The 14,852-nt window shown below is 33.8% G+C and overlaps 1 protein-coding gene across 2 annotated transcripts in view; it reads right to left on the reverse strand.

Moving 5' to 3' along the window:
• Positions 1–11,625: 11,625 nt before the first annotated feature.
• LOC106872739 (cyclin-O protein B) overlaps positions 11,626–14,852 on the reverse strand; it is a 6,962-nt gene continuing 3,735 nt past the window's right edge. For both annotated transcript variants that reach the window (XM_014919822.2, XM_052965927.1), the window contains 3 exons: positions 13,868–14,053; positions 12,557–12,762; positions 11,626–12,185 (listed from right to left, as the gene is read on the reverse strand). In XM_014919822.2, coding sequence (XP_014775308.1) covers positions 11,921–12,185; positions 12,557–12,762; positions 13,868–14,053 — 657 coding nt within the window. In that variant the 3' untranslated portion in view covers positions 11,626–11,920. The remainder of the gene's footprint in view (positions 12,186–12,556; positions 12,763–13,867; positions 14,054–14,852) is intronic.

Genomic DNA, 14,852 nt, shown 5'->3' on the forward strand with positions numbered 1-14,852 from the left:
AGGAAATTCTTAATGATTGGAAAAGACACAGCTTCATTTGTATTGAAAAAGTGAAACATACCAAAATCAACAATATCCGAACTTAAAAAGTGAGAAAAAAGTAATATGTACATATAATAATATGTTTCAGTCGGGAAAGAATTTAATCACGAAAAACCTAAGACCAAGGTAGATGAATCACTTATTGAAGAACTTAAAAATGCTAGGTCATTAGAAATCCCAATAAATGGGAATATCATCAAACAAAAAGCTCTGGAAATTGCGAAAGAGAAGGATGAAAAGGAATTTAAGGCCAGTAATGGGTGGTTAAATTGTTTATAAAAAGAAATGTTAAATTTAAAACTCAAACTGGTACTAAAGTTGACGTGCCTGAAAATGAAATAAATTAATTTCGTGATAAATATAAAGACAAACTTCTTGAATATAATGTAGAAAATATCTTTAACACATGAAACTGCATTGTTCTGCAAAAAATTGCCAACTAAAAGTTATGTTTTCTTAACGATGATAATACCAAATCAAAAGAGAGAATTACAATATTATTGACAAGTAGTGCAACTGGTGAGAAGTTAAAATCTCTTTTTATTGGAAAAAGTCTTAAACCTCGTTGTTTCAAGAATAGTGACATTTCGAAACAGGAATTTTATTATAAAAACAACAATACAGCATAGATGGCAGAAACCATTTTCATTTTACCTAAAAGAAATCAATTACGAAATTTTTAAACTACGGAGAAAAGTATTATTGCTCCTTGATGCCACAAACAATAAAGCTTTTCAAATATGGAATTTTTTTTTCTACCCACGAACCCAATTGCAAATTTACAACCTTTAGACCAAGGAATAATTTGGTCATTCAAGTGCAACTACAATACAATTTTCATTAAAAATTTTGTTAATAAAGAAAGATGTGAAGTGTCAATTCAAAAGGAACATCATTATTGGATGGTATTTTTTTGGTCAGTCCAGACATGAGATACGGTTGTAAAAGAAACAATTGTAAATTACTGGAAAACTTCAGGTCAACAAATACAGAATCCAATGAGTGAAGATTCACTTGAAAAAACATCAGTTGAATTGAGTTTAGAAAATGGGGAATACGAGCTGCAATACGCACTTAAGAAACTCGAGGAATTAAAATATGACACTGTTAGTTTCACTGAACTAAACAATTACGAAACTAGAGAAACAGAATGTTGCAATAATCCAGATGAAAAAAAAAAAAATTTACAAGTCAAATGTTAAATTCCAAATCTCTAAATAATGATACGGAAGAGGAAGCAATTGACGAGGATCAAGTTAATAAGCTGATTTTCAAAAGTACTTTGAATTAATCAATGAACTTTAAACTCTCAGTTCAAAGAGTAGAAAGAGACAAAAAAAAAAAAAAAAAAAAAAAAGATTTTTGAATTTATGACACCGGCAAAGAAGACATGAGCATCATAGATAAGAACACAAATCTTGAATTTATATGTCTTGTTTTTACATTGTTTTCTGTTTTTGATAATGTCAAAATAACCTACTTTTGTTTTAAAATGTTATTGAAAAATCATAATATATGGACAGATATTATTTAAGCATTTTTTTTTATCTCATAAGTTTGTTCCACTGCACCAGCTTCAAAGAAGTTTACAGAATGAAGACTTATTGCAGCGTGGATGATGATGATGGTGATGATTTCCTAATTCAGTATTAAACTTTGAGTCAGCTGCATGATCCGAGGTTTGAAACAGCAACAATTGTTTTTCATCCTCGCCTGAGTTTCATACAACTTCAATAAGTCGTAAATAAGGAAATTTTAACAAATCTTCAGTTAATCCAAAACTTGGTAAATTGCAGCCACACTTCTCGGAAACACAGAATTTAATAGTAGAACCAGCTTATTAGAATATTACACTGCATTCTCCTTTATGGTAAATTAATAGCAAGAAAATAGATGAATCTAATAGAAATTACATAATTGTCTCAGGTTTATTCATGAAGGAAAGGGAAGTGAATATGTAATATAAATGTTTTTAGAATAAATACCAGATTTGATGTTTTCAACGAAAACATCATTAACTTATTAATGTCAACTAAAATGTCTCCAGTTTTTAAGTATATGGCACTTTGATACACTCTTCTGACATAGAAATAATAATAGTGTCAGTGTCTTACAAATGAAAATAGTTTCTTTGCCTATCTTTAAAATGTCCAACTTCAGGGTTTGGTTATAACACATGTTACATTCCATGCAGCTGGGCACAAGTTGAAAAGATAGTAGACTTATTTTGCTAGAATCTCAAGAACATATAATTAAAAAATCTCTCTGCTATTTTATATTTCGTAGGCAATGTCAGCGACACATAATAGACGAAAACACTGTACGGAGAGCTTTTTAGCCATTTTTAACATCTGCAAAATATATATTGCACAAGGTTACTTACGCTTATTTACAAAATAAGACATCAAAATAAAATGCGTCAACTTAACTGTGTAAAACAATGATCCAACGAATGTTACACTTTTGAAAACTCGTTTATTATTACAGTATTACTTTCTAACTAACCGAACAAAATTTAAACTTATATTTTATTTATTTCAGTAATAGAACTGAGGCGATCCCCAGTACTTATTTTTAAAGTCTCGTACTTATTCTATTGGGGTCTTTTGCCAAATCACTTAGTTAGGAGGGCATAAACAAATCAACTCCGGTTGTCAAGCAGTGATGAAGAAACACACACACACATACACACACGATAGGCTTCCACACAGTCTTCGTGTATCAAATTCACTCACAAGACTGGTCGCCTCTAATACAAATTATTAAAGGCGATGAACACATAACAATTTTGAACTTTGTCAGTATTTTAATTCATAAATATATATATCTTTTTAACCTCCATATAATCAATTTACTTTCCAAAAATAGGGTACATACGTAGCAAATAAGCAAATATACTATGAACCCGCATGAAGCATGATATATTAATATCTTCAAGTGACAACTGCCGAATAGTTTCGTCGGATAAGTAGCAGGGTACATATTTAAGATAATACACAGGCATCAATAAAAAGACTGAGAAAGAGGGAAATAATTATTAATGGAGAGATGAATACATGAAGTCAAGTGCAAAAATATGTTAACAAAAAATGAGGAAAGGGGTTTGATAGATAAAGAGAAAGAGCAAGAGAGAGAAAATGAGGAGTATAAAAGGAAGAGAAACAAGAAAAAGAAAGAGAACTTAAAGAATGAAAGGATCATTGTATCACTTTGAGAAGGACGACTATCAAGAACAGGATGTAAAATTTGAGGAATGAAGGAGAGAAGGGAAAGATTACAAGGAATCTATTAAAAAGTAAGAGCGTATGCCATATGAAATAGCCTCTTGCTATGTAAAAGTGACAGTATAATGTTTTAGTGATCTGAGTCGGTATAAGAGTTTAAACGAGATAAGAATTAGAAAAATATAGAAGATATATACAAACAATAGAATATAGATGTAAATATATAAGTGGTGCTATAAAAATAGAAAAATAAAACAATTGCGTAATTGAAAACAGTACGAATGACTAAACTCAAATTAAGGCAGGTCATAATTCTAACTTGGACAAGAAATTAAATATAAACAGATAAATAGATAAGACCAAAGAATGCTAGAGCACAACACAAGTTAAAAGCTATCGAAGTCAACTGGAGCATGTCATGTATGGCAAAAGGAAAATGTTTTCAGAAATCTGTACCGGAAAAACGCTATGTTACACTGTTTATTAAGATGAAGGTCCTGATTCTCTCGTAATATCTCAGGGGAATCTCTGAACAAATTGCATGCAATACAGTCACGCTGGTAAGATCTTCCAGCCTTGATGACAAGTAGAGAGAGAGAGAGAGAGAGAGAGAGAGAGAGAGAGAGAGAGAGAGAGAGAGAGAGAGAGAGAGAGAGAGAGAGAGAGAGAGAGAGAGAGAGAGAGAGAGATAGGAAATTTTATTAGCCTTGAGATGATGCATATAATTTACCAGCGAATAGAAGAATTAAGCTTAATATGAGAGAACGAACTAACTAGGATGGCGAGCAGGCAGAATCGTTACTGTACCGGAAAAATGCTTAGCAGTATTTCTTCCGACTTTACGTTCTGAGTTCAGATGCTGCCGGGATCCACTTTGCCTTTCATTCTTTCGGGGTCAATAAAATAAGTACCAGTCGATACAGGGTCGTTGTAGTTCGACTTACCCCAAAATTGCTGGCCTTGTACCAAAATTTCAAACCAATATTAAAGAACATATATGTGTGTGTGTGTGTGTGTAGGTGTGTGCGCGCATGCACGCACACACGAAACCATATTCGTAATTAGTAGTGCTATTATCTCAAAATCGCATTATGTACTCTTAACATCGAAATGTAGAATGCCACACAACTGCAGTATTCATCACGAGAGTATAGAAGACACGGAGGACGCACAATAATGTTAACCTTTTCTGTTATTGCAAAGTCTAGGGACTTCATCGTGGATGTGAATTTCTCAAGGCAACCATATTTTCTCTGCCAAAATTAGGGCCTACCCACAATATCGAATGATTTTGGATAGCTAACTGTTATAATGTACCCCTGCTCTGTTCTACCCATTTGCCCTGAAGTTTTCAAACCAGAAAAACCTAGTCATTTGTGGTAATAACCTCGCGGAAACTACACTGAGTCTTTTCTCTTTCCTTAGGTGTTGTTGCCCAACAAATTGTCCCCAATATTAAGGTCACACGAGCAGGTGGCTTTCGTATCTACCTCAATTTTGTTTCTCTCTGGAGGAATGTCAAAAAATTATCCTTGCCAATGAATCTCGTGGTTGCCCTTTGAAAAATGGATATTCCGGAAAATTTCAATTTACTGCTTCCAATTGGCGGTTAACAGAACTAATACAAATACCACTTTAAATGTGGAATTCAAGCTTGAGACGTAAATGAGTTGGTGATAAAAGTATGCCCCAAATGTCATTTCTCTATTTCAATGATCCTGAGCGGATTCAAGAAAGAGTTATTTTAACCCCAATAAATGAAATGGTAGATGAGATGAATCCACGTAGGCTTTCAAGTTTGCAGAATCTTAAAAATCTCACCGTATCCAATAATCTTTCGGAAAGACGGCCCCATAATTCTCCTTGGAATCTGTCTCTAGACTTTGCAACGGGACTCATCTGGTAACAAAGAATTGCAACTACATGTATTAAAAGCAACAATTTTGATAGGTTGTGCCAAAGGTGAAGATACTATCGTTTTAAGAATTCCTTTTGAATTCCAACAGATGTGTGTTTCGTATTCAAATGAAATTTTTTCAGTATACCTTTCACCTGAAATAAGTAATAAATCAAGGAATGATAAAGTCTCCAAATGCAGAAATTCATGTGGACTCATTAATTTTACCAGATTTATTTTAGTTCTTAGCGTCTGACATAAAAACCAAGAATACTGCATATTGCCCGGCCCCTTAAACACTGCTGTAAACAATGTGAAAAGTTAGTGATTCGAAAAGTATAGAGCAATTACGAAAATTATTTTCTTAAAAGTATATTTTCTCAGAGGAAATACATACCATACTATTGACTTGACAAGAAAGTAATTTTGGTTTCTTAGTGTGAAATAAGTCATTTTATTTTCATACAAAGAATGAACTTTAATCAATTATATATTTTCCAATTTGTTCGATGACCTTTCGCTATCTTTCTGGCAACTTCATGATCCCGTGATCATTGAACTTCTGGTCCTTATCGGCCAAAAACTGAAGCAGGTGCGATTTCAGGTCAACGATAGTGAAAGTTTTACCATTCAAAGAATTTTGCAAACTTCGAAGTAAATGGTAATCAAATGGTGCAAGGTCAGGGCTATATGGTGGATATGAAATCACTTCCCAACCAAGCTCCAATAATTCTTTTACGAGTTAGCCAAAACGTGTGTGGTCATGGTGGACCAAGATTTCTTTACGATTTGCCAATTGTGGCCGTATTTTTTTTTTTTTGCTTCCTCCAGTTTCATTAGTTGTTGACAGTAAACGTCTGAATTGAGCGTTTGGTTCTTTGGAAGCATCTCAAAGTACGCAACACCATTGTAATCCCACCAAATTGACATCGTGACTTTTTTTGATGCAATTCAGCTTTCGATGTAGTTTGTCTTGGTTCATTAGGCCTGGACGACGATCGTTTTCGATTAATATTTTTCCTCACCAGTGATTTTTTTTTTTTCGTAAGAGAAAAAAAAGATCGATTTCATTGCGTTTGAGATGTTTATCGTAAATATTGATTCGATGTGTTAACTGAATCTTTTTCAATCTATGTGAAATCCAAATATCTAGCTTCTTAACGAGTTCAAGACACTTTAAGTGATTTTCTTTCAATTGTTGTGTGATACATTAAATCTCTTCACACTCTCTCGCACAGTTATGACAATCAGATTCAATTATTGCTTTGATTCAGTCATCAAATTGATTGAAAAATCTCTAGAACGGAATTTTTAAAACCATTTCTGATATGTGCGTTCTGTTAAGTAATCTTAAACGTCACATTTCTCATTATGAGCGTCAGAAGCAGCTTGTCTTTTCGGAAATAAAAAGCAAAATATGGCGAAAATGTTCGCTTTTGCACCCCATATTAAATTTGACACTGAAGTAACTAAACAAAATGATACGCGCATTTTGCTTCTGAAAGAAGCTAAAAGTAACGGCTATCAAATGTCAAAAGGAAAAACAAATCACCACATTGACAAAAGTCATTAAAAAAAATCGTAACTATTTGCGAAAAATGAAATTACATTCTTGCCAACTCAATAGATTTATATAATTGTGTGATAAATGTATCGAAGCTGTTATAGATTATACTTACAGATTCTCGAGCTAAAGAGGAGAACCTCTACATGAGGTTTAGATTGCTACATATAGTGAAATCTGTCATTGAAATTTCGTTAATTGATTGAGAAAAGTCGATATTTCAGATGGTTGTCAGGAGTTGAAACCACGAAGAATGAGAACTGCTGATGTATACAACTAGTTATACACATGAACACAATGGGCTTTGAAAGTACGATTATTTGAATACTAGAGTGACCGAAAGGCCAAAGTTTAAGATACACCCAACTCTATAGTTTACTCTTTACTTTGTAGATGTTTATATTTTAAAGATTTGCCGAATACACACACGCGTTATGTAACATGTACACTTAGAGAATGCGAAAGCTGAATGAAAGAGACAAATTAGTTGTCTAAAAAGAAGTGTTTTTTTAAAAAACAAAAAGAAACAATTGTTTTAAGGCATGTTTTGTTTTATGCGCTTTTCGAACAATCCGTTTGAAACGATTCTTAAAACGTTCGACAACGCCCCGAGAAGATGTGAGCGGATGTTAGGTGGGGCTTTTTCATTGTTTAATGTTTATATATATATATATATATATAATGTATGTATGTCTAAAAATAAAGAGAAAATGTAGATTCAATCTTCGACATTTTTTTTTATTTCTTCTATTTTTGTTTTACTCTAAGTGCACCCCACCACAAAATACATACTAAACAACATTTTTCTCTAAGTTTGTAAATCATTAGTAAATAAACACAAGTGTCAAATCTTTGTCTGTACACTCCGAGAGATATAGCTTCCGTCATACAAACAGTCTCAACTTTGAGAGTGTTCGGTGCACGACTTTTTAGTTTACTTGATCTTGCAGTCTGATTATGGTAACAATTCTTTGACAATTCCTTTTTAACTGTTAATACTGTTCCTGTCAATGTTTTTGTGGCCTGTATTGCCTTTGTTTAGGAAATGTAGAATTTTACTTTTACAAAAATGTTGTGGAGACTGCTTTGTATATTTGTCTACAGAACTTCACATGTTACCATGTTATTACCACTTTCAACTCAATTCTTTGTATTCAATAGAACAGTGGCATTCGTCATAACATGTATATTTAAAGAGTGAACTCTGACTCACCCACCCAGCTCTTAAAGAGAAAAACAAATTGATCTGAAACAGACATCTTAGAATAATAATGGTACGCCGCCAGGATTTTGTGTTGTAATCGTATACTTGGCCATAGGTACTGTATGAAACTGCAATTTCTGGATAGCGACACCTAACCTTAAAAATGCAAATTATCGAGTCATACTTTTAAAATTACAATTCATATTTTTAGCATGTATATTACTCCAATATTGAAGTGGATGGTTGTTCTCTGGCGGATAGCTTCTTAGCTTTGCCCTGTGAGTTATAATGTTCGTTTGGTGCTTTTTATTTTGTTGGATTGTTTTGTGGGAGTTGTGTGCTGAGGGTTGTTTTGTACTGCTGTGCAGCAGCTTTTGAGTATAACGACATCATTGTTTGGCGGGCGTTAATGACTAACGAAAAAATGACGAGTTACGCGGCAGCAACGGGGAATCAGGCTCCTGTCATCCCGAGCATGCTGGAACAAAAGGAGATATGTTACGATTCAGAAATTTAAGAAATATAAAGATATGATAAAGAGAGAGGAGTCAATCGTAAAGTTGGCCCCATCAGAGGAAGACAAGGAGAAAATAGAAAACAAAGTGATGGAGTACAGAATTTTCTCAAAGAAAAATTAGAGATTTGAGAACGCAACTAAAGAGGAGGTGGAAGAATGCCTAAAAGATTGAAAAGAAAATACGTTTTTCACAAGAGGAAAAGGATACGCTTTAGTGGCGGTCACATTTGTCTCAGAAGAGGTGGCAAAAAGATGCGCCGCTAAGGTAATAAGGGGAGAAAATGGATACTTCTGCCCAACTACCAGAGTAAACGAGCAACTAGGCTTAGGCTGGGTGGGATCTCACCGAGAATCGAACCAGAGAGGATATTAGCGCCAATCTTCACCGCAAATGAGGAAAAAGATAACGAAAAAGTGAAGGTAATTATGATAAACCAGGCCCAACAAATAAATTGCTGGTGGAATTGTTTAGAGAATTTTTTTTACGACGAGTCAGAAACAATACGAAACAATATCTGAAACATTGGAGCTGCTAAATGAAGACAAATTGGATGTAATGCTAGAGGGGAGGCCTCCAAAGTACTATGAGTGTGGTGAAAAAGGGCACATTAGAAGAAGGTGCCCCAGAATAGTGATGGAAAATGTAGAGGTAGAAACGCAAGAAAGCGTGATGGAGGTGGAGAGGCAGACCTAGGAAGTGGAACAGAAAACGGAATTTATGGAGGTCGAGTCGAGGAAGAGTTCACAGTCAAAAATGGAACAGAAGAAATAAAAAAGTACAGGAACAAATGAGCCAACCAACAGCAAGTAGAAGCAGTAGGCCCGTGTGATCACGGAGGAAAATTGGTACAAGTAGAACAACATCAAGCAAACATACAGGCTTGCGCTCACGCAAACACACGGGCTTGCACTCACGCAAACACACGGGCTTACAATCACGCAAACATACAGACTTGCAGACAACACACAAACATACAGACACAAAGAAACTTAGAAAGACAGACGCATGAGAACACAGTCACAAAAACCAAAAAGAACAGACACACAGACACAAGAGGTACACAGAAACATTTTTATAGCATATCGGACGACCCAAAAATTGGAAACGAGAATAATAGAAATGAAAGATTGTTAGAGCGAACCTCTCGATAAGGAGATGAGATGTGTCCTGATGGAGAAAGTACAGAATGCTGAAGGAGGCTTTCCCATCGGATGTAGACCGATTGGGGCCCGAGGTGTTATCGATCCCGGCACTCCAGTGGTGAACTATGAGGACATTAAAAGCAACATAAATGGTAAGTGGAGATTAAGTTTAAAAACTTAGACTTGAAATAATTGAAATAACATGACCTTCTCGGAGTGGCCGTTCCATCTTCATTTGTAAATTCCATTTTTCCATATGTCAAGTGTCCTCGCATGTGTGTATTGTCCTGTCTATGTTTAGCTCCTTGTGGGTAATTAAAAATCAGCTCTCTGGCGGATACAAGAGTGCCAGGCGAAATGCTTTACAGTATTTAGTTACATCGTGGGTATGAATTCTCCTGGGACTGAACGTGCTTGTAAGCGCTCTAAATGTGAATGGTGATTAAATATTTATCACTTGTATTAGTTTCAATTCAATCGACTGTCTACCCATTCAAAATATCTGCAAAGGCCTTTATGTTTAAAGGAGAGATTTTGTAAAAATGTTTCGAGATGTAACTATCTCCTAAGTATGACAACTACACTTTAAAACAAACTAATAACGGATTTTCATTGACGTAGACAAACACAGACGATAGCATAAAGTTTTTCTTGGCAAGACGTAAAAATAATCTAATGCTTAATTTAAAGTAGGATGAAACCTACTTTTGGTTTACCATTAAGTAGTCAGAGGAGTGATGCAGACATTCTGTTAGACGTTTCCAAATACAAATTCTCCGGGAAATTTGTTGCAACCCGTCTTGTATAGAAACACTAGTTCAGAACCGAGAAAATCATAACCTATCCTGTATTTTCTTTTGCAATGGTTTTGCTCAGATGTGTAGCATTCACTAACAGACAGGTTGAACTTCTGGTACACACTACTTCAGGATTTCGAAGGATATACCGAGCCAAAGTCCTGTATTTTTAGAGGAGATGAAACTGAATTAGCTATGTAAGTAAAGTGGCTTAATGTTAGACTCGAAATCGAATCACAGTGATCGCGACTTCAGTCTTTTTTTTTTATTCTGTATTGCCTTTTGTAGATGTGGCAAACAGATCACGTGAGTTTCCATTTTAACTCATCTAATCAGTTTTCTTGGTTAAAGCTGACAAAATAAATTTTTTTCCCCTATTGCAAACAAACATTCTTTAACTCAAACTTGAATATTCTCTTCTACATTACATCTTTGAACAATGTAAATGTGTTTCAAACTCGAAAAATAAAATTTATTTTATAAATACAGATTTTGTGAAAATAATCTAAACCAACAAATATCCTCTGTATTTTACTTTATGCAAAGATATACAAAGTCTTTCATCCCTGAAATTAATTATTCAAAGGTGAATTCTACTTTAATTTATAAAAGGCGAAAAAGCGACTAACTAACGTATCTGGTCAAATTCATTTGAAATGGTTTTCAGCACAAATATTTCAAGTGTTTGAAATATCTGTACGTAAGTGTTGTGAACGAAGAGATATTGTTTGAATTTTCGTTTTCTAGATATTGATAACCTTTAAAAATTGATAGAAGGAACTAGAAGCAAGCTGAGATTTGATGTTTTTAACTATAGAATGTTGTTACATGTATGATTAAATGACCTGTGTTTGTGTATGTATGTGTGTGTACACCTATGCATATATATACGTATGAAGACGCAGTTAAAGCTTGAAATTATTCATGATGAAAATCAACCTTTGCCAAAAGGATTTGGAGATTTTCTACATAACCTATATTTTCCCGTTAATCTCTGCAACGGATAGAACTTTACTTCGTGATACGTAAACCTTGATCAAAGTGTAGTTTCACTGATAGACCGGCAGCTAATAGCAAAATTTAACACTCCAAGCCAATTGTGCAACAGTCTTGTAAAACAACTCAAAACAGCTTTCCTCAGAAAACTAGTTTAGTATATAGTGTTGGTAGCATTGTAACTACCAGGCTGGTATGAAAACTCGGTATTTTTCTAAAGAAAGAAAACCAACTAAGACACTTATGTAAACAAAACATTTATAACATTTTATATCTATATAAATATGGTCTATGACAATACTTTCAAGTAGAATGTAGATATATAAAAATACAGTGATTTCTGCTGTTTGTTTAGTTAAGAAAAAACATTTTTTATTCTCTACAATATATTTCAAAAAGTAGATGAAATGGTAAACTAAAAGTCTAAGTTTCAGAAAAATAAATATCAACTGACGTACCTAATAGATATTTTCTATGAACTGTTTTTTTTTAAGAACAAATTCAAACTAACAAACTTATGTATATTTGTTTATCAGTTAAGATTTATACCATTTACTTATGGTATCTAAATCAGGATAACGCCGTCGAAGGTTCGAAATCAACCAGCTCACTTTATTGAAGCAGTCATTAAAAGCAGATGAACTGTAATATTCATTTGGAACGAAGAATCCAGAAATTTCCTTCGAATTGGAAATGTTCTGTAGCCATAGGCATATGCTCAATAATGATGGTTTTATCTGTGACAATTGGTAATCTTGGAGAGAAAGTTCTAGTACCAAGCGGCATGTAGCTAAGGAATTTCTGAAAAGAAAAACAAAAAGATAAATAGACCAAATACTACCAGTGTATCTAAATTTTACTAAGTTCCCAATCAATGATTTAGATAGGCAATAGGTAGTTTAGGTTTTATGCGAGGCTGCATTGTCAAGTCTATAAATTAAACGGTACGAAAACGAATAAACTAAAAACAATATCGATAGTTTATTTTTCAAAGGTAATAGTTGATAAACGGTCTATTTAATGAGCGAATGGTTTAATGTAAACTAAATAACGTGGCTTCATTTTGTATTTTTGGTAACTATAATGTTCATTTAGATTATGTAGTTAAAAAAAAGGTACTGAAAAAAACTAAAGAACCCCCCTCCCACCAAAGAAAAAACTCTCCTACTTACTTTAAAGCTTCTATACAACTCAAATCAGCATTCCGAATACAAACATCAGCATAATATTCCAGAAAGTATAGTGAAGTTGGATGGGAAAGGTTAAAAGAAATAGCTTTCAAAATGAAGCGCTCAAATTTTTTCAATAAAATGCGATAATTTTTCTTCACATTTATTTCCTCAAGTAGTTCATCGATATCTGGCGGGATTACTTCTTCCTAAAAGTAGATAGATACAGACACACAATATATACACAACATGCACAGGTCAAATTTCTCGGTTTTGCTGCAACGATAACATTTGATATTTATTCAACAGCCGTTCTCAATTAGTCACCCTAACCTACTATTAAGGTTCAAAGATCTGCTGCTTTGAAAATTGAAGTTTCCTTAAAGAAACTACATTTATCTAAAATATTTTACTTCTTTAACTGTAAGAGTAAATCTAATATTAATCGTTATTGAAGCGTATCAATAAGCCATGCGTATCAACAATACCATCGAAAATACATAAATTCACAATGTAGTGAACAATTACTGGTTTCCTAATACCAATAAATTTAATTTTAATTCTGAAACACATGTCAACAGCTTAACTTACTATAGTATAGTGAGTTACATTTAGAATGCTATAAATTGTCTAAAATTGCAGTAATAAAATAACAGATGTTTTGATTGCAGTATGAAGTCATTACGCATGTACTTGTTTTTAGAATGATAAAACATAAAAACAATTTTATACTGTTTATTCAATTTGTGTTGCGGTGTGAGAAATTACTGCACTTAACTAAAACCACAAAAACGAGTCAGATTGGAATGTTCTATCCCAGAACCCCTCTCCACAAGAAAATATATATAAAATGTGTATCAGTTCATGAAATAAGCATAAATCAATGAATAACGCGTTTCATCTAAGAATATAATGCAAGATTACTTAGAATATACATTCACGATCTGGGGATAATAGTTTGCATGTTGTTGAATAATATACTATTTAATATGAAATATTTCGTTGAGAATACCAGATTAGTTGTGAACTTTTCAATGAAGGAGATCGGTGTAAGTGAAGCAGTTTCATCGTATTTAATTATCAGTTATACTTGATTATTTTCTGTTTAGGAATTTGTAACCGACTGTTTTCATTTCGCTAAAGACTAAAAAAAATATCTGCCACAAATACTTTTAAATTGGTAGAAGCATTTGCTTAATCGAACAAAAGTTTGAAAAGTTCCATAATAACTTCTAGTGCTGAGCGAGACACGAGTGCCATGATATCGATCATCGTTACTACTCAAATCAACAAGTAGAAAAATAGAAGACTTACGTATTTTGAAGCTATCAATAAAGATGCAAGTGCAAGCATCTGCAAACTTTCTGTATGAACGTCCACAAGAGAAAAAAAGCGGTCAATTATATTGACAGTTTTGAAAAGAGTCTCTTGACATAAATAGAGTCTGTGGTGAACATCTGTGATCCATTTAACTAAAGCAAGGCGCAAAACTTCATTCATCTGGGAAAAGTAGAAATTTGACAAAAACTACGTAAAAATAATGACGCAGGTTTCAACATATTTCAAATGTTTATTTTATTATTTGAATGACACAAAGAAAACAAATATCGAGGGTTACTATCAATAGCAGAGTGCATTTTATATGTCTATCCATAAAGTATTAATGCAAAAAGTAGTTCTGACAAAAAAAAAAAAAAAAAAAAAGCCACCAAAAACACTAACAAATACTTGTAAACTTGATATCAATTTCATTTTGAAATGGCTGAGAGAAGGAAGACTGGTTATTATATCCACCTTTCAGGATCCCCGGGACTGATGTGAGGAAGGGACAAAGTTATTCTCGGACAGGAGGTCGAATGAAGCTTGCAACAGTCTGTAGTCCGTTAAAAGAACTCCAAAAACTGATGATGATATAGAAAACGACGTCTCTCCCACCTATGAACAAGAACGAACATTCTGGCTGTCTCCCACAGTTCCCATCCAACAAGTTCTGCGGTAAAGGATTTTGGCGACCCGAACATATAATAGAAGATACTTGGTTGAAATGAAACTCGGTGAGATTGAAACCGAACCACATCATGCCAGTATCAATTTTAGTTTGAATTACAGCAGCTTCTTTAGCGACACTTCATATATCTCCGCACTAAAAGAGTATTGTACCGAGTAACAAACTTTTTTTAAATTTTACTTGTTTCAGTCATTAAAATGCGGTCACGCCAGGGCACCACCTTGAAGACTTTTAGTCGAACGAATTGGCCCCAGTACTTTTTTGAAAGCCTGGTACTTCTATCGGTTTCTT

This window comes from Octopus bimaculoides, chromosome 2 (genome assembly GCF_001194135.2).
Source record: "Octopus bimaculoides isolate UCB-OBI-ISO-001 chromosome 2, ASM119413v2, whole genome shotgun sequence".
NCBI lineage: Eukaryota > Metazoa > Mollusca > Cephalopoda > Octopoda > Octopodidae > Octopus > Octopus bimaculoides.